Source organism: Fusarium falciforme, chromosome 11 (genome assembly GCF_026873545.1).
Source record: "Fusarium falciforme chromosome 11, complete sequence".
Classification (NCBI taxonomy): Eukaryota; Fungi; Ascomycota; class Sordariomycetes; order Hypocreales; family Nectriaceae; genus Fusarium; species Fusarium falciforme.
Window position 1 is genome coordinate 1,015,238 of NC_070554.1, and position 23,095 is coordinate 1,038,332.

Below are 23,095 nucleotides of genomic sequence, written 5' to 3' on the forward strand. Positions count from 1 at the left end.
AGTCACCTCCCGGGCTGTTCTCGGAAGAACTACCACCAGCCCCTGTGTTGCTATCTGAAGATGTACCGCTCGATTCTGTTGGGAGAGAGATTCCGTCGGCGCTCGTCGCTTTCCCCGTTGCTGTTCGTTTCGTCAGCCATAGTCCTCTTGAACTGCCACCCATTCAAGTCCCTTCGCTCGTACCTGATGATGAAGTATTTGTAGAACATCCCAGCCCGGACGGCATCGTGGCGCCCATACTCTTGCATAGAGATCTTGCATAAGCCTCGGCGCTTTCACGGTCGCTATCAGAGCAGGACTCATGCAGACAACAGATCATGGTGTCGAGGAATGCCTCGTCTTGGCAGATACACTTGATGTCTAGATCGCTGCATGTTGTGTTCGCTGATGGCGACTGGCCGTCGAAAGTGTTGAAGCAAGATGTCTGCAGCACCACAGAGTGTTGGCGGATGTGATCAACTGTTAATCAAGTTGGGGGAGCTTACCGCGCACGATGGAAGTACTGGCAGTGCGTCTTGAGCCTCCGCAAAGGTTATCCAGGTGCACGCTGCCAACAGAAACACTGTCTTCCTTGTGAGTGTCATTTTGAGCCAAACTCAAGATGCCAAGCGTCCAGGGGTCTTTGACGACTTGCCGCCCCATCTTTAAACAATTGGCAGGCTGCCCGTTTCTGCAAGGAAAACGCCCAATTTGGCCTTAGTGAAACAAGCTGAACACACGGCATCGATAACCCGGGGAAACGACCTGCAGGCTGTATGATGGGGTTGAGATCTGCCTCGCTCTGATAGGCTCAGGGGTGGAATTCCTCGGATATGGGTGCCGGGTTGAGCCCAATCGCTACAATCATGGCCTCTAGCGCCAGCCAGATCAGCCTCATTTAACAGCCACAGGGGCCTCGAGAACAGCCATGGATGCCGCTTTTCCGGGAACTAACTGCGGCTGAGTTTAGCTGCATCTTGACGGCCGAGAGGGCGGAATCAGGGCCGTCACTTGATCAAGGGTCTTAAGATAACCACAGGCTGCCTATACGATGCAATTACGACTCATAATTTTAATCCTATTCTTCATTTATGGTCAGACATGCTCTTTCAGAAGATAGGTGAATCCTAATTGACACTATGATATTATCATAATTAATAATCCAATAAATATAAAGTATAGATATGAATATCAACTGTTGGTGGTTGAAAAGGATTCCCAGATCAGGGTACCACGTGGTCCAAGCGCTTGCCCTTTGGGTTAGGAGAGAGGGGAAGTGCTGCATCTACATTACCTGATGTTAATTGTCCACTTTCGTACCCGTGTAAGGTAGCTATCCAAGTGCTTATGGTGCAAAGTCTCACGGCTTCTTCATCATGGAAGTCGCTCTCACGTTCGGCAGTCTGGGCGATATCATCGCCATTTGCCAGGTTGCCGTCCAGCTGAGACGTGCCATCGGTGTTGGAAGCGAGGTCGTTGGCGAGAGCGCCAAAGAATACCAGGATTTCCGTGAGGACCTGGATACCTTTGTCTGCATCCTGATGCAGGTTGGTCTGAATGCGTCTCTACATTTTCATGAGGGAGTTTGACAATGCGATCCTGCAGATTGTGGCGACGTACCAGCAGCACGAATTTTCGTCCTCTTCTAGTTCTTCGATCACGTTAGTGGTGAGACTATTGACGATGTATGACTCCTCACACCCAACCCCAATCCCATGTCTAATCAATCATTCAGGTCGTGTCTCGAATGTTCTAGTTGAAGGAGAAGTGCCTTGGCACTGTGACGGGAAAGCCTTACATCCTGTCCTCCAGGGGCGGCCGGGATAATTCAGTCGAGGGAAGGAATGTGAGTAGCAAGCATCTAAACAGCAAACACCTCCTACTAAATGGCCACTGATGGCTAGAACGGCATTACCCACGCTTTCGTCGTCGAGTTTGCCAACAAGGAAGATCGCGACTACTACACATTCAAGGAGCCAGCGCACCTCGAGTTCATTGCAAGCTTGGATGGAATCGCGTCCCAGGTTACGGTAATAGACTTCTCAGACAACCAATTTTAATCTGCCAAAAAGGGGGCACCACGGACCGTCAAGGTGGTGAACATGTCACCTCTAGTGTTAACTACAAGAGCTTGGTATTAAATGTGAACCACCTCTCCAAGCTTGGTGCTCCTGTAAATCGCGTCAATGACCCGCAACACTTCCCTGGCCTCGGTTGGCGGTACTGGAACAGCATTTTCACTTCCAGACCGGATCGCCTCTACAAAGGCTTCATAGAGACCTCCATATGTCTTGGGTGCCTCGACATGGTAATCCTGCTCCTGAAATTTCCCGTTCTCATCGACACAAATTAGCCGCCCTTTGTGCGCAGGATCTTCCACTCCAAACCCAGCAGCATCAGGAGCCAATCCCGCCTCAAGTTGGGCTTCCTGCGAATCTCTCCCATTCTTGGTGAAAGACCCTTTCGTTCCACGAATCCAAAATCGCCTCTGAGTTGACTCAACACTCATATCGCTGATTCGAATGTTCACGATGAGCCCGTTGGCGTAGTTCAGCTGCGCTTGTACGCTATCCGGCTTGTCTGGGCTTATGCGTCCATCTCGTTGGCTCGAGAGCACCCCGTACACCGAAGAAGGCAGACCGAATAGTGTGCAAGTTTGGTCGATCAGGTGCGCCCCCAGGTCGAACAGGGCACCACCACCCTTGGTCGTGCCTAACTGGCCTCTCCAGGTCTCGAAATGCTCAGGGCGATAATAGTCGAAATGCGTGTCAACCTCGTAAATCCGACCAAAAATATCATCTTTGATTAGGTTCTTGACAGTGAGAAAATCGTTGTCCCATCGTCTGTTCTGGTAGACACAGATCAAGCGGTTGTTCTCGCGGGCAATGCGGATCAGTTGGTCGGCTTCATCAACCGTTGGCACAAATGGTTTTTCGACAAGAATATGCTTTCCAGCCTGTAAACAGAGCTTTGACAGATTGAAGTGGGAGTCCGGAGGGGTTGTAATGACAACGAGGTCAATTGCCGGATCTTGAAGTACGGGATCGAGGGTGGTATAATGCGCGAGCGAGGGGTGGTCATTGGGGGCCGATGATTCCTTGGTCGGTCTGCGCTGTACGATCGAGTGCAACTTGAGGAGAGGTGAGGCTTGGATGAAGGGTATATGGAAGATTTTGGCAGCCAGGCTATCGTTTCGTCAGAGCTACAATCAAGTGGTGCGGTTGCCTCTAGCACAACAAGATGAAAACATACCCATATCCCACGACGGCGACCTGCAATAGGCTGTCTTGAGTTTTCGTCATTGTTCAAAGTGAGTAGGTTGCTGCATATGCTTAACAAGGATCATGAGGGAGGAGGCATTCATATACGGTCGGCCGTACTGGTGGTGGTACTCTGAGACACGGCGAGACATTACCAATTCGAGAAAATCTGCCAAGACTTCGATTGGCATCATGATTGCGGGGTTTCTGAGTGTGCTCTGAAGGGAAAATTTTCGGCGATTTAATGCCATGTTTCCACACTCGGTTGGGCTCTTGACTGTGGCCAGGGGGGCAGCGTTTCGCATCCTGCGGAGATGCCATCAAGGCCTTTTACTGAGACATGCGCGGGCCGGGAATTACTCAGCGTGTACAGGCCCTTACTTCGCGATATTGAATTCGGCTTGGGTCAAAGTGGTCGTTTATCATGATAGTTTACTGATAAGCTGCTATCACGTCACGCCAATTGGCCAGGGTCTCTATCCGTCATTGGACACGTAAATACACTCTCGAAATATGGTCAATACGGACACTCACATAAACAATTATAGTGTTTAGCAGTGATTTTGAGAACATTCCAAAGGCGGTCTTGTATCTACAGCTGGGCCTTGTTCACCTGTTGACCTTGCTCATCAAACCAGATCTTTTCCCCCGTCACCATAGACTCCTGCAAAGCAACACCAATCTTGACCACTTCGACCGCAGATTCGAGCTCAATCCACGACGGCTTGTCATCCAGCACGGTCTCGTCAAACCTGTTGGCCTGTGTCACAAACGCATCTTGGAACCTCTCCCAATAATTCTGTGGCATCTCTTGCAAGACCCCGCCAGACTGGTAAACGTGAACGTGGTTCACCCTCGGCATCATGTTGACCACCAGCTTCCCCTTGGTCCCGATGATCTCTGTAGAGTCATCTGCACCAGCGGTCATGGTGCGGGACGCAAAAAGCGAGACCATTCGACCGCCGTGGAACTCCATCATGCCAATCGCATTGTCACTATCGTTGTACTGCCGCAAGTCTGGATGGCACGCTGCAGTGCCAATGGCATGGACTGACTTAATCTTGGCTTCTTTACTAAAGAACCAGAGGGCCAGGTTGATACCATGGATGCATGAGTCGACAGAGACACCCCCGGGGACGGCGGCGTACGAGACGAATTGTCCGGTCGGGTCCAGAATGTCGCAGCTCTGACAACACATGACGGTTGGTCGTCCTATGAGGCCTTGTTGGACCTTTTCCTACGCGGCGCGATATGAAGCATCGGGACATCGTGAGAAGCCACAGATGACCTTGAGATTGGGTCGTGTCGCCGCAGTATCTAGCACAGATTAGGACTTGAACTTGGTCAGCTGGACTCCTCCTGAGGATAATAAGTTCGAGGTTAAAGGAAACTATAAACTCACAACTTCGACAGTAGTTGAAAGTGGCTTTTCGCAAAGCACATGTTTTCCAGCTCTGATGGCCATGTTGGACTGCTCAGCATGTGCACTCGTTTCCGAGGCGATACACACAGCCTCAAGGCCAGTGTGAGCAAGCATGTTGGCAAAGTCCCCATATACTGCAACTCGCTGTTGCTCTCGCGACGTCCCTCAGTAAGTACCAAATTTCTCCAATCTCCAGCCACTCGGTCTCTCAAAACCAAGTGAAACTAAAAAAAGGTTGGTTGTGGAATTTCATCATCGGCCTCATTACCCCACCGCTTATCAAAGAGACTGGCTTCGGGGCTTACGTCTTTTTCGCAGTCTTTTGCCTGTTGTCTTTTGTGTGGACCTACTTCTGTGTCCCTGAGACGAACGGCAAGACCTTTGAAGACATGGATGAGGTCTTCCATGACCGTACTGGTACTGCTGATGTTGAGGGGAAGGCTAGAATTCTTGATGAGTTCTTTCGTGAGCAGCGGGGAGAAGGGCTCAAGTCTCCTTGAGGCGCCTTCTCCTAGAGGTCATACAATAGCTGAGTCTTTGTTTTCGTCAACTTCAGCCATTTTTGTGAGCTTTCTTTTTGCCAGAAAGCACTCTTGCTTTTCGTTGGAAACGTGAATATATCATGCTAGGTTCTGGAGATTATAGACTAATGTCATCATACCTAAGCTCTGATCGTATTCTAACGCCCAGGGACAACCACAGAGCCCTATTTAAGGACCCTCCTCGAGATAAGAACAAAGTTTGAAAGTATTCCCGGTATACACGAGGGCTACAGACTCGCTTTCTCACATAGTTCAAGCTGGTGGAAGAACACACATTTCCAAGTTTGCAACGCTGAAGTCCAGAGCATACTGCAAGTAGCAGTATGCCTTACTCGGGCTTCTTGGCATACACAGAGTATCTTCCAAGAGCGTTAGAGCTGTTTGATTGCACTTAGACAGGGAAACTCACATAGGCCAGTACATATGGATGCCCAGGTTCTTAAAGTCCTTTCTGACTCCAGCCAGCAGAAGTTGTAACTCTTCGATACTCCAACCCAGCCCGCCTGCCTCTCTGGGCCTCGTAAATATGGCAAGGCTGAGGGGTTCCAGGGCTTGTACGCCATTCTCATGCGCCCACATGCCTATGTGGGGGTTAGTGTCTAATACAAACAGTATCTCTCGATTAGAGTCCCACACTTACCGATTTGCTTATACTTGGGGTCTCTGGCCCAAGCGCTGCAAGGCCACTTCTCTTTCACTTCGACTATATCAACGAACCCCGCATCTTTGAGCCAGTCCTTGTAGTAGAGGGCAGTGTTCAGTGGATGGCCACCACCGGCAAATCCTTCCTGGAGTAGCACCGACCACTGGTACGCAGGATGCTCTTCCTTGAGCGTACCATCATCGGATTGGAGAGGATATATGATATCCATAAGCTCGAGCGTCCCACCAGGTTCCAAATTGCTATCAGCAGGTTAGCTGGTGATTCAATGCTTGGGGGAGATGGCTGTTACTCATAGCATTGCTTCAAGTACCTGGACCAGTTTCGGATGGACCCAGTCATGAAGCGCGAGAAGATGAAGTCGAATTTGCTGCTGAAGGTCCAATCATCCTCAAGATCATCAACGTAAAAGTTGACATTGGGGGGAACACTATTTAGCGAGTTAACAAGAATTTATATAACACCATGCTCTAACTCCTCTCTTGTCTTACAATGATGGTTGAATAGGGCTAAGATCAACCCCGGTTACCTAAAAACTCGGTTGTTAGGGTGCCCGGCGTCTGATAACGCTTGTATATTTCGCTTACTTGACTTTCTGGATGCTCGTCGGCTAGACAGTTGTCAAATGGTTGCTCGAAACGTAGACTAATGCAGATTTATGGTCGTACCGTAATCAATGGACCAGATACCAGTCCCGCAACCAGCGTCAAGGACACGGTTGAAGGGCCTGTCAGCTGGGGCACAGTGAAGATTTCCATCAAACGTGAATAGCAGCAAGTTATGCTGGAGATCTTTGCTAGGTCAGACACACAGATGATAGAGTGGATGCAAACACAAGTACCTAGGCGTTCATTTTCGGTCTAGGAACGAGGGCGTCAGTGAAACATGCCAAAAAACAATTGAGACGAAAAATGAAATTGACCTCGTCATTCGGAAGAACGTAGACTAGTTGATGATGAGCTATCCATACGATTGGAGAAAGAAGGATCACTACTCACCACCATCCTTATAAGCGTGATACGTCCTGCCGTTTTCCTGCCGATAAGCAAGGATGCTAGATCCCATCGAGGTTGTGTCGCTGACATTATCCTGCCAGAGTCAGACACGTTGATTCATTTTCATAAATGGGCACATGAAACCTCACCCCTCCGAATGCAGAGTCAGCATCGTCATCTTGGGCAGCGGCCTAAAGAGGATCATGAGAACAAAATCTTGTACAAGCCAAAGGACTCTCCAACATTGTCGTCGACGGCAAGCGGGGCATTATTGCCCTGGACGGGCGGAGGGCTTGTCCCCGCCGCCTGTTGCTCTGGACTCACGCACATGCCCGAGTGCTGTGGTTTGAAGGTGGTTCGTACAAGGTGTTGCGTCTGACTTTACGTTAGACAAAGAAATAGGTCAAAGGTTGATGCGGAGGGGGCACGGTGAGACTAAATCGCTCAGGACCTTTGGGGGTGGCCCGTATTTACAGGTGGCATACATTGTCGGCCTCTAACAAAATGCACCGCCAGCTAAAGCATAATGTTTGCTTCAAGGTACCCATCCTTAGAAAAGTGCATGACAAAGAACACGGTGTCTATCATGTATCATGTCTACCAGTTAAACTTTCAAACCCTTGTAATTAGACAAGGTTGCATTACGTGTTAGCAGCGATGATCTATGCAGAAACAGGGATTGTACAGCTATACAGTGTCAACTGCACACGACCAATGTTATTATGTGCTCGGATATAATATTAGACCTGAGCAAAAAGGGTATTTATTAAAGTTTGCTTCTTAACTATAGAAACAAGTGACGAAGATTAGTCTACTTTCGTTCCTAATTGGTACAAGCAGCAGCACCCTTGCTTGTCGAAGTCACCCACTTGGTCGTCGTCGCCTTCACCGTCGATGTCGTCGTCTTGGAGACCGTGCTCCTCAAGGTGACTGTGCTTGAAGGAGTCAGTGTGGTCTTGACGGTAGACCAGCTCGTGACCGTCTCGACAGGAAGCGTAATGGTGGACGTCTTCTTGGCAGTGCTTGTGGTTGTAACCTTCACAGTTCCTGTCGCGAGCGTGGTGGTCACCGTCTTGTAGGCCGTCACAGTCTTGGCGGGGAGGGTGGTCGTCTTCTTGACGGTGACGACGGAGGTGGAATCTTGCACAACAGTGGTGGTGGAAGCCTTGAGAGTCGTGGTCTTTCCAGTCGTCTTGGTTGTGACAATCGTGGTGGTCGAGCTAGAGCCAGGGATCGTAACTGTGGTGTACTTGGTGGCCACAGAGGTGGTCGTTTCCGAGACGGTGACAGGCTTGAGTGTAGACGTCTTGCCTGTCGTCTTGGTCGTGATGCTCAGCGTCGTAGTGGTGCTTCCGGGAACAGTCGCAGTTGACGTCTTGACGTTAGTCGTATAGGTCGTAACGACTGTCGACGTAACCGTAACTAGACCAGCAGCGCGAACTTGAAGCTCGATGAAGTCACGGTGTGTAAGACCGGCAGCAAGATCGATGGACGGGTTACCATAGACGACCGCAGCTCTGGGCTTGATCGTTGCCACAGCCACAAGACCATCCAGATCACGACGCTTATTGGTCGGAATGCAAGTAATCGTCGTCTTCTTGCTTGTGGTCTCAGTCGAGGTGGTCACAACCGTCGAGTACACGGTAGTCGCCTTCAACGAGGTGGTCGTGACTCCACCGGTTCCAGATGTGACAGTCTTGGTGCTGGAAACAGTGACAGCCTTGGGGGTTGACGTCTTGGTGGCAAAGGTAGTGGTCAAGACAGTCTCCTTGGACGTAACTGACTTGGGAGTCACAGTAGCACCGGTGGTTGTCACGGTTGTCGTCACAGCCTTGGCAGTGGTGGTGACCCAAGACGTGATAGTCGACTCAATGACATTAGTTGAAGTCTTGGTGACAGGGTCGGGGGTGATGGTGGTGCCAACGTCAACAGTCTGGGTCGACTTGGAGGTGATGAGCTCATCAGCCTCGGTTGTCTTTGAGGTCTGCGTGATCGTTGTCTTCTCCACAGTTGTCTTGGTGGTAGGATCAGGCGTGATGGTGGTTCCGACATCGATGACAGAAGTAGACTTGCTGGTGACAGTCTTGTCAGAGGCTGTGACGGTGGCGAAGAGTGTCTGAGACGAGGTGACTGTCTGAGTGGTGTAGACGGTTGTGTAGCTTGACGTTCCAGTAGGAACAGCGCCTGCAACAAAGGGTGTCGCGGACACGAGGGTTGAGTTGATCCAGGCCGTAGCGGCGAAGAAAGTGCCCAACTCGAACTGAGCAGCCTCATCACCAGACAGTTGCTTGGCGAAAGAGGCACGCTTGCTGGTGGAGGATCCAGCACCAGTGTTTTCATACTCTCCAAAGATGACGTTTCCGGTTCTAGGGTCAGCGTTCGTCCAGTCATCCCATCCAACGGCGGGGATACAGGAGCCGAGGTCGGACTCAACGTAGGCAACACGAGCATACTGGTTCCATGGTCGACCAAGGTAAATAGTCGAGTACGAAGCACCGTTGGCAGGGGTGATTGTGCACTGGTCAAAGACGAAACCAGCTGGTGTAGTGGTGTCCGTTCTCTTGTGGGCAGTCAAGGCGATACCGTTCCGGTTTGGTGAAATGGTCGACTTGAGGAAGTAACCCGCTCCAGAACCCCAGATCATGTCGATGTTGCCCTCAAAGTACGAGTTGTAGGCAAAGAAGAAGCCATTGATGAGGAGAGCATCCTGGTTGCCGTAGACTTGGCAGCCGTAGAGCGAGGCATACTTGCTGCTCTTGACACCAAAGCCAAGACTAGCGTAGCTAAGAAAAAGTCAGTTAGTGTTTATGAGAGAAAGAGATGAGTCACATACTTGCTAGTCGTGCCGAAAGTGTTCTTGAAGTTGATGTTGACAGCTTGGAAATAGTTACCAGTGGTGTAGAAGGTAGCGGAATCCGAGTTGGAGGCGTCAGCCTGAGTGTCGATACCCTTGTCATAGGTGATTGTAACCTGGTTCTGGGAGTAGTCATCAGGCGACTCGGAGTATCCAAGGAAGATGGTTGTTCCGGCTCTCGCGAGAACAATCTGCTCATTGTATGTACCAGGGTAGATGAAGACAGTGGGGGTGATCTTGCTAGAAGCGGGAAGAGCGTTGATGGCTTCCTGAATGGTGGCATAGGTAGTGACTCCATCAATGGCTTCCTTGGAGACGATGTAAGCGCCAGCAGGAGGAGTCGTGCCACTGTACTCGGTAGTACCGGGAGTAGGCTCGACAGATGTGCTTGGCTTGGGTGTGGTGATCGAATCCCAGAAAGTCTTGTCGATCCAGTCAGTGCTGTCCATGACGGATGTGAGGGAGTACGAGTCACTCGTGAGAAGAGTGGCATATCCAAAGCCTTCTCGAGCAGCCGTGTTCTTCTCCCAGCTACCAGGACCCTCATTGGCGTACTCGGCAAAAGTGATGTGGTCAGTTCGAGGATCAGTAGTAGACCAGATCTTCCAACCGGCAGGCTGAATGATGCTGTCCAGATAACTGTTCTTGACCACTACCAAGGCATACGCAGAGTAAGGTCGTCCAAGGTAGACCTGTCCCTGGAGATCAACAGTGGCCGAGGCAGCTTCTGTGAAGAGACATTGGTCAAAGATGTAACCTCCGATGGCCGCGTCGCTCTTTCGACTCTGCGCCGTGATGGCAGACTTGGCTCGCTTGGCTGCAAGAGTACATCCCTTGAAGTAAGCCTTGCTGTAACCCCAGATAAAGTCAATAGCACCCTCGATGTAGCAGCTCTCGTAGTACTGGTAACCATCTGTGGCGCCGTTGAGAAGAGTATCTTGCCAACCGACGAAAGAGCAACCGTAGAAACCAATCTTGTTGCCGTAGACACTGGCAGCCAGAGCAACGTAGCTGGGAGTGGAGCCGTCCAGGTTGTCCGTGTTGATGAACTTGACGTTGTAGAAGGCAATCTTGGTGCTTGCAGTGGCGATGGTGGCGGTATCAGCGTTGCTTCGACCAGCAGGAATGGTACCCGCAACAGAGAGACCCTTGGCTTGGGTGATGGTGACTTGGTTGCTGCTGTAGGTCTTGCCAGGCTCGGTCTCGGTGTATCCGATGATGGTGACAGGGCCAGGTCGGTTGATGGCGGGGACTTGCTCCTCATAAGTACCGGGATAAATGAAGATGACTTGTTCTGTCGAATCCTTGGGAAGGCTGGCCAGGGCATCGGTCACGCTTGAGTAGGAATCCTCCTTCTCGCCATTCACCGAGACAAGGACGGCACCCTTGGGAGGAGCAGTGCCATCAGTGAGATGGAAGGGGAATGAGGATGCTGTCTCAGTCGGGGTCGTGGTTGAAGATGAAGTCGAGTCGCCAATGGTATAGCTAGGAGCATAGTTGTACGCCTTCATGTCGAGCCAGCTAGTGCTACCAATGAATGAGCCCAGAGAATAGGGCGCGACCTCAGACTCGGTAAGCTCCTTTGCAAAGCTTGCACGAGACGAAGTCCAGTTTCCGGGACCAGTGTTGTTGAACTCGCCAAAGAGGACATCTGAAGTCTGAGGGGCGCTAGATGACCATACCGCCCAGCCAGCAGCGGAAATGTGCTTGTCAAGGTACGAGTTCTTGTAGACGACAAGCGCATACTGCGACCAGGGACGACCAAGAGAGGTCGATCCAAAAGAGGAGCCGTAGCTATCAGTGTAGGTGACCAAGCAAGTGTCAAAGATGAAACCACCAGCCCAAGATGAGGTCTTGCGGTTCTGAGCAGTGATGTAGGCGTTTGGTGTGTTGGAAGCAATGTAGCACTGGTGGAAGTAGGCCTTGCTGTAACCCCAGATGAAGTCGACACTACCCTCGATGTAGCTGTTGCTGAAGACCTGCACACCCTGGTTCACAAGCAGAGTGTCCTGGAAACCCTTGAATGCACAGCCGTAGGCCGCCATGTTGGTGCCAAAGAAGTCACCAGCCAAAGCTGCCGTGCTGCTCGTCTGGGGGTAGGTGTTGGTGAAGTTGAGGTTGTACAGCGAGAGTCCTGCGTTCTGTGTGTTCTTCCAGAAGATGACGGGAGTCTCCTCGTTCCTGGAGGCGCTGGTCGAGTAGCCCAGCTTGAACCAGATGAGAACCTTGTTCTGGGTAAAGTCATTCTCAAAGCTTGTCTCACCACGGAGTGTGATGTGGCCGCTGGTTCGCGTGAGGGTAAGCTGCTCGTTGTAAGATCCGGCCTTGATGTAGATGGTGTAATCTTCGCCGTCATTGGGGATGGCAGCAACGGCAGAGGCGACAGTCGAGAATTCATTTCCAGTTGGCGAAGGGGCCACGGTCAAGGTTGATCCAGCGATCGAGGCGCTCGAGGTACTGGAAGCTGTCTCGGAAGCAGAAGTGGCGGCAGAAGTGGTGGTGCTGGAAACATCTTCTGACCCATAGACAGACTTGGGCCAGCCAGCGAATGGTGCGATGGCATCCTTGTCAAGCCAGGAATCATCTCCGAGAATGCTGGCAGCCTTGTAGGATGACGTATCATCCGTAATAGTGACAGCTGAGGCACGGGCCGAGGAGTCATATCCTGGTCCTGTGTTGTTTCCCTCAACAAACGAACCAGTGAAGGTTGAAGGTGACGACATCTTCCATCCAGCAGATGCAATGTGACCGTCGAGATAGGAGTTGACAAAAGCAACATTAGCCTTGGTACTGTCTCGGCTCAGGAAGGTAGATCCTTCAGGGACCGAGCTATCAGAAGGCACAACGGCACAGAGGTCAAACACCAGACGAGATCCACCGTATGAGCTTTGGAACTTGTAAGCTGCGATCGTCTGGCCGGTAGTAGTTCCCTTGGTCACAATGACAGAGTTGTAAATGTAACCAGCGCCCTGTCCCCAGACAAAGTCTGTCGTTCCCTCGATACGAGAGTGACTGAAGAAGAAGTTGCCATAGTCGAGATACAGAGTTCCCTGAGACGAGGCAATGTTGCAGCCGTAAAAGGCCACCTTCGTACCCTTGGCGTAGACGGCCATAGCGACGTAGTTGGTGGCGGCATCAAACGAGTTCTCAAAGTTGATGTTGTAGAAGGACACCAGCTTAGCCTCATACTTGTTGGCAGAGAAAGTAGCGGTTCCAGAAGAGCCGCCGCTGCTTGAAAGAAGACCATTCTTTGCAGAGATGGTGACGCGGTTGTTCTTGGATGAGGAGCCATCGGTACTTTGGCCACGAATGGTGGTGGCGCCAGTGCGAGATATGGAAACCTTCTCATTGTAGGTGCCAGCCAGGACGTAGATGTACTGAGTGGTGGCATCGTTGGGGAGAGCAGCCACAGCTGAGGCAATGCTGTTGTAAGAAGCACACTTGTTGCCTTCGGGGCCAACGACTACGGCCGTGCTTGGCACAGATGAGGGCAAGGCACACGCGGAAGTCGAAGTTGTAGCCGCAGCTGATGATGTCGCCTCGGTGGTTGAAGTCTCATGGCTCTCGGTAGTAGAGGTCGTAGCGGCCTCGGATGGCGCAGTAGTAGACTCCGCGGTTGTTGAGGTTGATTCAACGGCAGTCGTTGATGTCGTCTCGATGCTGGTGGATGAGGTCGTTTCCGGTGTAGAAACATCCTTGGCATTGCTAGCCTTGATGGCAGCCAGTACGCCAGAGTCAATCCAGTCAGTGTTGGAGACAGCAACGGAAGGGTTGACGTTCTTGAAGAAGGCGGAGATGTCATAAGGCGCAAGCTCGTCAACCTTGGTAACCCAAGAGATGTACTTCTCCTGATCGGTAACATGGTTCGGGTAACTACCGTCACCGGTAGTTCCGAACTCAATGTATTTGTTGGCAGTTGACTGCGTCTTGGAGTCGACATAGACACCAGTAGCAGCCAAGAAACCAGCCAGGCTAGAATCTCTGTAAACAACAACCGAACCGTCTCCGTTGGCCGCGGCCAGGTAGACCTTAGTGTTGGTAAGTCCGCTCTTCTGGATGACGCTGGACGTGTCAAAGACAATGGTAGAGTTGTACATGGTCGAGCCGACTAGGCCGCCCTTGTTGTACACGAGAAGTCCATTGCTCTTGGTGGCCGTGATGGTGGATCCGTAGATGTAGAGAGACAGGGTGTTGTAGATGACCTTGTCCTGGGCCTCAATGTACGAGTCGGCCACAATGGCGGATGACCAGCTGCCCGTGATGGCGGCAATACCAGCAGCGACGAACTGACAGCCGTAAAAGGCATTCTTAGAGCCGCGAAGGAACACCGCTCCACCAGTGCCTTCAGCCTGCGAGTTGGAGAACTTGATGTTCTTCCAGGTCGTGCCAGCGTTGTTGGCTACCGAGAAAGACAAGGCCGGGTTGGCACCGCCGCCATTCTCGATGACGACGCTGTTAGAGGTGTAGTCGCGCTTCTTAGAAACCTCTCCAATAACAGTGACAGTAGGCGTAGCCGCAATCACCACGTTCTCGGTGTAGGTGCCAGCAAGGACGGTGACAGTGGGGTATCCGCTCGCTTGGGCAGTCTTGATGGCCTCATTGATGGCGGTAAAGTCTCCGCTTCCGTCGGCGGCGACTGTAAGCACTAGATGGGAGTCAGTCGATGTTGGAGCAACACTCTCTGAAGTGGTCTGGCCAGAAGATGTAGGGAAGGTGGATGTGGTAGAGAGGAGGTCCGTTGATGATGACGTCTCCGACTGAGACTGGGAAGCCGATTCCGTGCTAGAAGACACAAGAGATTGTGTTGAACTAGTCTCAGAGGCTGATTCCGTGGCGCTGGTCTCGCTAGATGGCTCCTGGGTGGTGGTGGTGGTCCCGACTGAAGAGGATTGATCCGTAGTGGAGCCAGTTGAGAAGGTTGTCGACTGAGACGAGGTTGTAGCACCAGTCTCGCTGGTCAGGGTCGTGCTGCTCTCCTCAGAGACAGATCCTGAAGTCGTGGATGTGTCGGCATCGATTGTTTCAGTCGAGGATTGAGTGGTCGTAGTCCAGCTTGAGGCAGTATCAACACTAGACTCTGTCGATGCTGAGAGAGAAGTCACAGCTTCAGTCGAGGTCGTAGAGGATGGTAATTTGAAGGAGGACGTCTGACTGCTCGTTGACTCCGTTGAAGTGGTGGCGCCAAGAGTAAGTGATGTATCAGAAGATTGGGTGCTTTGCGTAGTGGACTGGTCGACATCCGACGAAGATTGAGTCGTGGTGGATGCGACTGTCGATTGTGTCTGTTGAGTATCCGACGAGATAGTCGAGGTAGCCGTAGTGAATGACGAATCAGAGGATGAGAGCCTGTTCACCCGCGGCCTGCATCCCCTGAGGAGTGGGTTGATGGCAGTGGAGGTCGATGTAACAGTATCGACCTCCCGCTTCTCGAGCCGATCGGACGGGTCATCTCGTGGCCAATGAGGTGCATCGGCCTCTCGAGGGAATAGATTGGTATCAACAAAGGGGAGGGTGTCAGGGGCAAGATGAGTATCCAAAGGAGCGTCAAGAACGAAAGTAGGGGCAGTGAAACGAGCGGAATGGCTGGACGAAGAGTGAACGAAATCAGGAACAACTGAACCTTCTTTTGCAAGGCTGCTCCCGCAGAGCAGCGGGAGCAGTAGCCAAGACAGTCTGGCCATGGTTTGCCGATGGTCAGTAACCTGACGTTGTCCGTGTTGATTCGACCCAACACGAAAGAAAAGAGAAACGGAAAGCGACAGCGACGTAGACAACGACCCACGGTTAATGGGGGAGATAATGATCATCTATTATCTTGAAAGCTTACGAATCTGCCCATGCATCATGCCTACCCCCAAAGTTCAGCTCTCCACCTGAATTGTCGCCTCTGACGTTCGAGATCTCGGTTCTCCCGGTGAGAGTCTGTTGTACAAAAGGAAGCGACGACAGCTAAAAACGAAACTATCGATTTCACCAACCCCGCCTGAAAGTTCTTGCACAGGGAATGGGCGAATGAGACATGAACCGATCCGAGTCAACACGGACCTGAGAGCCGAAAGTGCCAAGTCTCGGCCGTACAAACTACTAGCCCCGGGAAAATCTGGCCAGGCGTCGACGGCGCGGCGTTGGATTCCAGATTGGGTGTAGGCTCGATGACTAGAAGCTGAACGCCCTCACCAGAATGGTTCTATTCTTTGGACGGAGACCAATTAAATCCCACAGATGACGACGACTTTGAGATAGCGGTTGCAAACCTAACGGCCCTGGCGTCATGATAAGACTCCGAGTTCGGGTACACTACCGTGACAGACTGCCGGGACGTGGTCCAGCCCCTGGAGGCCGCAGACTTTTTCAGCTCCAGGCTCTGTCTTTTTAAGACGCGTGACGATATTCGGTCGAAGCGAGATCTAGAACTATGCTGCAGAGCACTTTGAATAGTCTGATAGTATCAGCTGGCAGCTGCCGCGGAAAATACTCTGCCGACAGGGGCTTCACGCCGGCGACATCGGCAGACGAAATGGCGAACCCATGGCGTTTTAGACTTATTGTGGCACTTGACCGACACGTGGACATGGTCACAGCGTCTGGATAGCTTGGTGTTGGATTGGTTCGGGATGTTCCGTTTGATTGAGTCGAGCTCCTGTGGCTTGATGAGACATCGACGCGATAAGTGATTGGATGGAGCCCCTGACTCAAAAGCTGACTTTTATTGGTGGGAGTTGGTTCTTCCGCCAGTAACAGATCCATGGTCCGAACCAAGTCGGCAACTCTAGAGAACGGCTGGTCTGTGATAATCGGCATGGAGAAATTTCGGAAGTGTGAACATGTTGTCAAGACACCCAAGGCACACGATGCCCATTTGACAGATTTGCAGAGGCCACCAAGTCTAGGAATCAGAGCGCTGCTCCAGCCCTGCCAAGAGTCTAGGACAGATTGATCATCGATTACCTACCTACCGGTGTCTGGTCAAGCTTTTCAGTGTGAATACATGGACCACATTTGATCGTCGCCGAGAAAGGCAATTCCATTCGAGCCTTGCTTATCAGCTAATATCGTGGGTATATGTTGTGGGGATTGAGGTGTGCCCCTGTTGCCCAAGCCTGGTTGAAGGGTCTGCTGAATGCGCTTATGGAAAGCAAGATGTCAATCATCCCTGCCCTTTACAGCGGATTCTCCCTTTCCCATGAGTTCTGTTAGTCCATCTACTATTAGTTTATTTCTTCTAGTCTCCGTAATGATATTCTGTCATATCCTGGTCGATCCCTTCCTCGTGTCATTCCCCAAGCCCAATTCATTTTGTGAGGGACTCGTTCGTTTCAGTCCGGCGATGATGAAGCATTTTAAGGGCAATGGCAAGTCTTTCAACAGCAAAGGATTAGCTATACTCTCCTACAGTCGGCATTGGGGAATAGCTGGATTGTACAAACGTTGCTAAGTGGATGTTATGGAAATCTGGCAAAGGATGTGGCTATGAAGCGGTTTGCCTATGTCGGTCGAAACAGAAGCGGAGGAACGGAGCCGAAGCAAAACCACATGAACACAAAGATAATTAAATGAGGTAAAATAGCGTTCTATGAGCGAATTCGCCATCTCATGCGAAGATGTTTGAGAAAAATGGCCAAGCCCCTTCCTTGCGTCATAGGGTAGGTTCCTCCAGAGAAGAGTCGAGACCATGAAGAAAGGACAAGCTGGGCAGCAGAAAAACTAAAAAAAAAGACCACTGTGTTAGCATTGGGACATGATGCTATGATTTTTTGATAATGTGTTTTTCGTTATAGTTGAAGCCCGGCCCTCGATGGGATAACCGAGCTGGAAGACCCGAGGACAAGCTGGAGGCAGGCTGGAGGCACATCCGGACCCAGCCCAAAGGCCATGGCATCATCCAAAGTCTCACCTGGGCAAGGGCCGAATGCTACTCAGACTTGGAAGGTAATAAAGTACGTGTATGACGGTGATACCTGTGATGATGCTCCAGAGTAAAACGTCGACATTGATAACCCTCCAGGTTGTGGCATTAGATATCCAACAGCACTACCCAAGGATCGTTGGTATTACCCAATGACGAAGCACGCTTTATTCTCCCACTTTCTCAAACTCTGTTCAAACATGCGTCGAATCTGGATTACCACGAAAGCTGAAGGCCCATTGTTGAGGATTGCTCGGTGCAGGGTAAGCGGAAGTCCCTGCGCGGGAACCGCGGAACAGCCGACGTGAAAGATGGATGTAGACTGGGAGATATACATGGCGACTTCTGAGGCTAGATTCACCACTTTCACAAGACCCTTGATAATATGTTCCTTGGTTGTGTAAAGCCTTCAAGCTGGATCCTGACAATTGTCGCCCGGTCACGTGCCGATCATGTCTTTGAAGGTCTCACGTGACTTGGCGTCAGAAACGCTCCTCGCTCCACCTTTTCGTCATCGAGCTTGACACGACGCACGTCTGCGGCACACCACACCTACATGCCATTGTCAGATTCGGATTGTCAGTCTTTATGTTTAGGCTGACCAGAGCCCTCCCTAGAGGCTTCAATAGACCGCGTCGAATTCGAATTTCCGAGACAACTGTCGCCACGCGTCCTCGCGCTATCAAGATGAGTGCCTTCGACGATGACGAGTTCGACTCAGGTGACGACCTCTTTGAAGGGGTTACCGCGGAAGAACTTGTCCAAAAGCCGGGTGTGAAGCATGAAAGAGACTACTCAATAGGGACGGAAGCTTTCAATCCCACAAAAAAGGCGCGATACGCGTCCGAAAACGCCGAGGACCAGTCGAGGCTTCGTCTCGCTGAAAAGATCTTGGCTGAGAACTTTGGGTGCAAGTCTTTCAGACACGAACAAAAGGCGGCCATCAATCGGATACTGGGCGGCAAGAATGCTCTTGTCGTCTTTCCAACAGGTGCCGGGAAGTCATTGTGCTACCAGGTGAGCATTGCCCATGCCTCTTCCCTGTCTACCCCTACTTACACCTCTCCAGATACCTGCAATTGCATTCCCCGAGCTTGATCGTCAAACGAACGAGAGGCACCTCGATGATTCAGGAATCAGCATCGTCGTTTCACCCCTCATCGCCTTGATGAAGGACCAGGTCGACGCGCTCAAAAAGAGGGGCATTGCGGCAGAATGTATCGACTCTACCAAGACTCGAGAGGAATTACAAGAGATCAACAATTCACTCCGCGAGGGAAAGCTCCGCCTGTTGTACTGTGCTCCAGAGCGGCTGAACAACGAAGGATTTGTCGAGATGATGAAGCGTGTGAAGGGTGGTGTCCGTCTCATTGGTGTTGATGAAGCCCATTGTATCTCAGAGGTGTGTTTGCCTGTCCCAGTAATACTGATAATCATAGCTAACAGATCCCCAGTGGGGACATTCTTTCCGTCCAGACTATTTGAAAGGTTGGAAACTTGTCTGCCCGTTGGTCACCTGAGAACTGACACAGTCTAGTTGCTCGATTCGTCAAGGAGATCTATGCCGAGCGGGTCATTTGTCTGACTGCGACAGCCACACCTCCTGTTGTTGATGATATCTGCGAGGCATTTGACATTTCCAAGGAGGGAGTATTCATGACGTCCATGTACCGTCCAAAGTAAGGATTGTGACTAAGATATTTTGAGACTTAGCAACTGACCTCTCTAGTCTCATTCTGGAGGCCAAGGCCATGGCAACGAAGCAGGACAAATATGAGCCTCTTTTCGAATTCTTGAGAACTCACTCAGGCTCTACTCTCATCTATGTCACCGTTCAGAGGGTTGTACAGCCCTGCCACCGTGCCTATTCATTTACTGACAGCCCATCCAGCAAGCAGAAGCATTGGCTCATGAGCTAACCAAGAGCGGGTTCCCCTCTCACTTTTTTCATGCTGGCATGAAGGTGGAAGAAAAGAAGAAGATTCAAGACGAGTTTATGGCTTCGAAAATCCAAATTGTGAGTTCGAGTATACTCTTGACATCGTTTCCCTATATCTAACATTTACGTAGGTAGTTGCGACGATCGCTTTTGGCATGGGCATTGACAAGTCGGGTTGGTTCACTACCGCATCTCTTGAGAATTTGACTAATGACTGAAGACATTCGCAACATTGTCCACTGGGATATCCCAAATACTGTCGAAGAATACTGTCAACAGGTTGGCCGAGCTGGCCGTGATGGGGAACAGAGCCACTGCGTGCTCTATCTTTGCCCCGAAGACTTTTACATCAAAGAGACATTTGCGCGAGGAGATTTGCCTTCCCGAAACTCTTTGCACAACCTTCTCACGGATATCTTTGATACCGAGGTTGTTACCAAGCCTGTAGGCGACACGTTCAAAGCAAGCCATTACCATCAAGGGGCGGAATTCGACATTCGCCAGAGTCCCTTGAGCGTCATCTACGCCACTCTGGAACTGAGATTCAATCTCATCCGGGCAGTTACACCGGAGTACAGCTCGTACAAGTTTGAGGCCACACCTAGTTACTTCCCCCGTCTTAAGAACGACAAGTCTCCCGAAGCCAAAGCCATCCTCGAAAAGGCACGAAAGGCGAAGAAATACCACACCATTGACCCGTCTGAAGCGGCTTCGCTCACAGGAACATCTCGTATGGAAATCGTCAAGATTCTTAACGATCTCAATGACTCTGGCGCCATCGTACTCACCGTGGGCGGAGTGGAACAAAAGTACAAGATCCTGAAGGAGCTCCCAAGTATGGGTGCCGAAATTGATGCTCTGACGGACGAGGTGTACGCAAGTCTGCAGTTACGTGAAAAGCAAGCGCTGGAAAGAATCCAGCAGGTGACCAAATTCATCACTGGGCGAAAGTGCTTTGGTCTTTCGATTGCCGAGCATTTCGGAATGAGCCTCCCTGACGGCAAGAAGAAGTGCGGGCACTGCACATTCTGTATCAGCGGCAAGGCTATAGAACTGCCGCCATCGCCACCCAAGACTTTGAACCGAGCAGCAATTCGAGAAGTGTTGAACGCGACTGATGTCCGAGACGACGCGCGATTCCTTGCGAGAGTTGCTTTTGGCATCAAGAGCCCACGGGTGACCAAACTGAAGTTGGACAGGAACCATGTGTTTTCGTCGATGGCGGATTCTAATTTCGAGGTATGTTGAGAAGCTACGAATGCTGTGAGATTTACTAAGAGTGCGACGCAGATGATACTGAAAGAGTTTGAAAAGGCGTGTGATGAGTGATGTGAGACTGCTGCCTATCTTGTTGTTTGATGCACATGGCGCACAATAGCGCCAGATAGTGTCGACGACTATCGTTTTTTTCACGGATTGCTCGGAAGGTTACCAGAAACGGCGAATGCTGGCGCTATATGTACTATTTGTTGTTCTGGCTGATGTGATACCCAGAACGTCATAAATGGAAATAGAGTGAGACGGCACAGTTGACCGGGGGTGTCATGTCACGGAGAATTAATGGGCTTACAGCTTTAACTAGCGGCTTATGGCTTTTGTGTCTGAAATTTTGGGGTGAACTAGGTATCAAAATGGTTTGCATGACAAACGAACGACAAGGATGCCGTTGAAGCCGAAGCCGAGGGGGCGGAAACGAGATTGAAGTGAATCAGGCAAATCATGCCAATGGCGACGCACTGACAAAAAGCTTACCGCCTGCTGACTACGACGGACACGGACAAGGGCAAAGTCCGTTTTTCTTGGGACCGTTTCCTGTCAGATCTGCCTGGAGCTAAGCTGGCGTGGTTCTGGATAGGACTAGGTAATCGCAAGCGATTGCCCCCGTTGAGAAGCTATTTTCAAGCTTCCCGGTGAGTTCGGGAACGAGGAGCCGTGTTGTGCTCGTAATTCGGTCGCTGGGTACGAATCCCAATGTGTCTCGGGCTGATGCCCGACAAGGAAGTGATGCATCACATGAAGGGTGAGGCTCAGTAGTTCTCAGGCATTTCAACATGATTAGACGTGTCGACTTTTTTTTCAGCTTGAAAGGGAAAAAAAAAAAAAAAAAAAGAGTTTAAACACTGTCTGTTCGTCACAGCTGATTGAGAGGCTGGCTGGCAGGCGATGAATGCGCTGTTAAAAGTCGTGCCACCTGGACATGCGTGAATGTGGCCACCTGCGCAGTGCAAGGCTTTTCCGAGCGGCAGATCCATAGCGCCTTTGGGCCGTGACAGGCTGTTTTTGCAGCAAGTGGCTTGCGTTTGCGTAAGGAGGCAACGTTTGTACACAGTGTTGAAGACGGAGTTGGAAGCCTCGGGAAGGGGACTGAAGAGAGAGAGGGTGAGTCCTAGAATTGTGTGTTTGTTTCGGCTGTAAAATGTCTGATTTGACGTCAACTCCGTTTGACCTTTAAAAACGGTTGTAGGATCGAATGGATGATGGATGCTGACATTCCTTCCATCGTCAAAGAAAAAAAGAGCGCGTGCTTTTTTGTCTGACCTGGTCCCGTCGTTGCGTGCGTGGGTCATGCAAGAGAACAGGAGACGGCAAGCCACAGGAGGAGACGGGACGGGAGACGAGATGCACTTTTCCGGGGTACGTCGTTTCTTTTGGTCGCCACGAGCGGTCGCAACAAAAAGCCACAAAGAGACAGAGCGAAAGCTAAGCCATCAGTGGTGATGAATAAATCTGACTGTGTTGTGCTGTGCTGTGCTGTGCAAGCAAGGCACCGACGGACCCGAGAAGAGTTGGAGTTCCTCTCGCTTCTCTCCCCTTCTATTTTGGACTGGCTGGTACTGCCAGCTGGCGTGGGGTAAGGTCCTGGAAGTCAACTGTATTTGTACGGAGTCAAGGTGGAGTGTGCCCTGACCGCCGATCGCATCTACCTCAAACGTCGGGCCTCGCAGGGAAGGGAAAACGGTCGGGTCACTGACGTAAACACGTCACAGCGGGACGAGACAGGGGAGACACTGCTGGCCTTGAATTATTGGGCCATCAACAGGGCCCTGCCTGTAGCATGATGGGCCATGGGATCGCCCCCAGCTAGAGAGCCAGGCCCACTGCTGCAGCGGTAGTTGCGCGATACGAGGCTTTGTCACACAACACGGCCAACAGCAGACCTACCCTTGCTAAAAATAGGCTTCTCGTTCTATTTTCTTGAATCTTGCCTTTTTTCCCACAGTGTTTGCTTGCTGACTTGGAAGGAATCTCCATGACTTTTGTAAACTGTGCTCAGCCTGACTCCGACGTCAGTATCGGTTGACCCGGGCCAACCAGAGTTTGTAGAAGCAGCTTTTGGTGGGGAGGTACGTTACGCGGCAGGGCAGATCATTGACAATAAGGATCAGGATCCCCAGTGTTTTTTTCTTTCTCAGACTTCTTCTCGATTGAACAAAAAATTCTTGTTTTTTTCTTTGTCTGTGTCTGTGTGTAGACCTGTTTGTTACGTACTACCGTGTCCTCTCGTTTCACCAGGGGGATCAAGAATAATTCCCATC

At 51.1% G+C, this 23,095-nt stretch overlaps 6 protein-coding genes across 6 annotated transcripts; 2 read left to right on the forward strand and 4 right to left on the reverse strand.

Annotated features, from left to right (window-relative positions):
• Positions 1 to 1,355: 1,355 nt before the first annotated feature.
• NCS54_01324200 (Stress-response A/B barrel domain-containing protein) lies at positions 1,356 to 2,039 on the forward strand (the record flags this gene model as incomplete). The annotated part of the gene is made up of 4 exons (XM_053158445.1): positions 1,356 to 1,526; positions 1,585 to 1,647; positions 1,736 to 1,825; positions 1,884 to 2,039. The coding sequence occupies 4 exons, from the start codon at positions 1,356 to 1,358 to the stop codon at positions 2,037 to 2,039; spliced, it is 480 nt and encodes a 159-aa protein (XP_053014420.1).
• A 77-nt stretch (positions 2,040 to 2,116) lies between these two features.
• Positions 2,117 to 3,281, reverse strand: NCS54_01324300 (Hypothetical protein; the record flags this gene model as incomplete). The annotated part of the gene is made up of 2 exons (XM_053158446.1): positions 2,117 to 3,164; positions 3,232 to 3,281. 2 exons carry the CDS (start codon positions 3,279 to 3,281, stop codon positions 2,117 to 2,119), a joined length of 1,098 nt encoding a protein of 365 aa, XP_053014421.1.
• Positions 3,282 to 3,831: 550 nt separating this feature from the next.
• On the reverse strand, positions 3,832 to 4,437 carry NCS54_01324400 (Hypothetical protein; the record flags this gene model as incomplete). Its single annotated transcript, XM_053158447.1, has 1 exon — positions 3,832 to 4,437. The coding sequence occupies one exon, from the start codon at positions 4,435 to 4,437 to the stop codon at positions 3,832 to 3,834; it is 606 nt and encodes a 201-aa protein (XP_053014422.1).
• A 1,095-nt stretch (positions 4,438 to 5,532) lies between these two features.
• Positions 5,533 to 7,238, reverse strand: NCS54_01324500 (Hypothetical protein; the record flags this gene model as incomplete). The annotated part of the gene is made up of 12 exons (XM_053158448.1): positions 7,104 to 7,238; positions 7,010 to 7,051; positions 6,864 to 6,954; positions 6,788 to 6,810; positions 6,707 to 6,725; positions 6,534 to 6,656; positions 6,453 to 6,475; positions 6,357 to 6,394; positions 6,158 to 6,295; positions 5,845 to 6,107; positions 5,614 to 5,785; positions 5,533 to 5,563 (listed from the first exon to the last, which is right to left on the reverse strand). Exons 1-12 carry the CDS (start codon positions 7,188 to 7,190, stop codon positions 5,533 to 5,535), a joined length of 1,050 nt encoding a protein of 349 aa, XP_053014423.1. The 5' UTR covers positions 7,191 to 7,238.
• A 445-nt stretch (positions 7,239 to 7,683) lies between these two features.
• Positions 7,684 to 15,395, reverse strand: NCS54_01324600 (Hypothetical protein; the record flags this gene model as incomplete). The annotated part of the gene is made up of 2 exons (XM_053158449.1): positions 7,684 to 9,643; positions 9,694 to 15,395. 2 exons carry the CDS (start codon positions 15,393 to 15,395, stop codon positions 7,684 to 7,686), a joined length of 7,662 nt encoding a protein of 2,553 aa, XP_053014424.1.
• Positions 15,396 to 18,307: 2,912 nt separating this feature from the next.
• Positions 18,308 to 20,888, forward strand: NCS54_01324700 (Hypothetical protein; the record flags this gene model as incomplete). Its single annotated transcript, XM_053158450.1, has 9 exons — positions 18,308 to 18,637; positions 18,690 to 19,022; positions 19,075 to 19,108; positions 19,158 to 19,299; positions 19,350 to 19,461; positions 19,512 to 19,637; positions 19,691 to 19,733; positions 19,780 to 20,798; positions 20,850 to 20,888. 9 exons carry the CDS (start codon positions 18,308 to 18,310, stop codon positions 20,886 to 20,888), a joined length of 2,178 nt encoding a protein of 725 aa, XP_053014425.1.
• Positions 20,889 to 23,095: the final 2,207 nt, after the last annotated feature.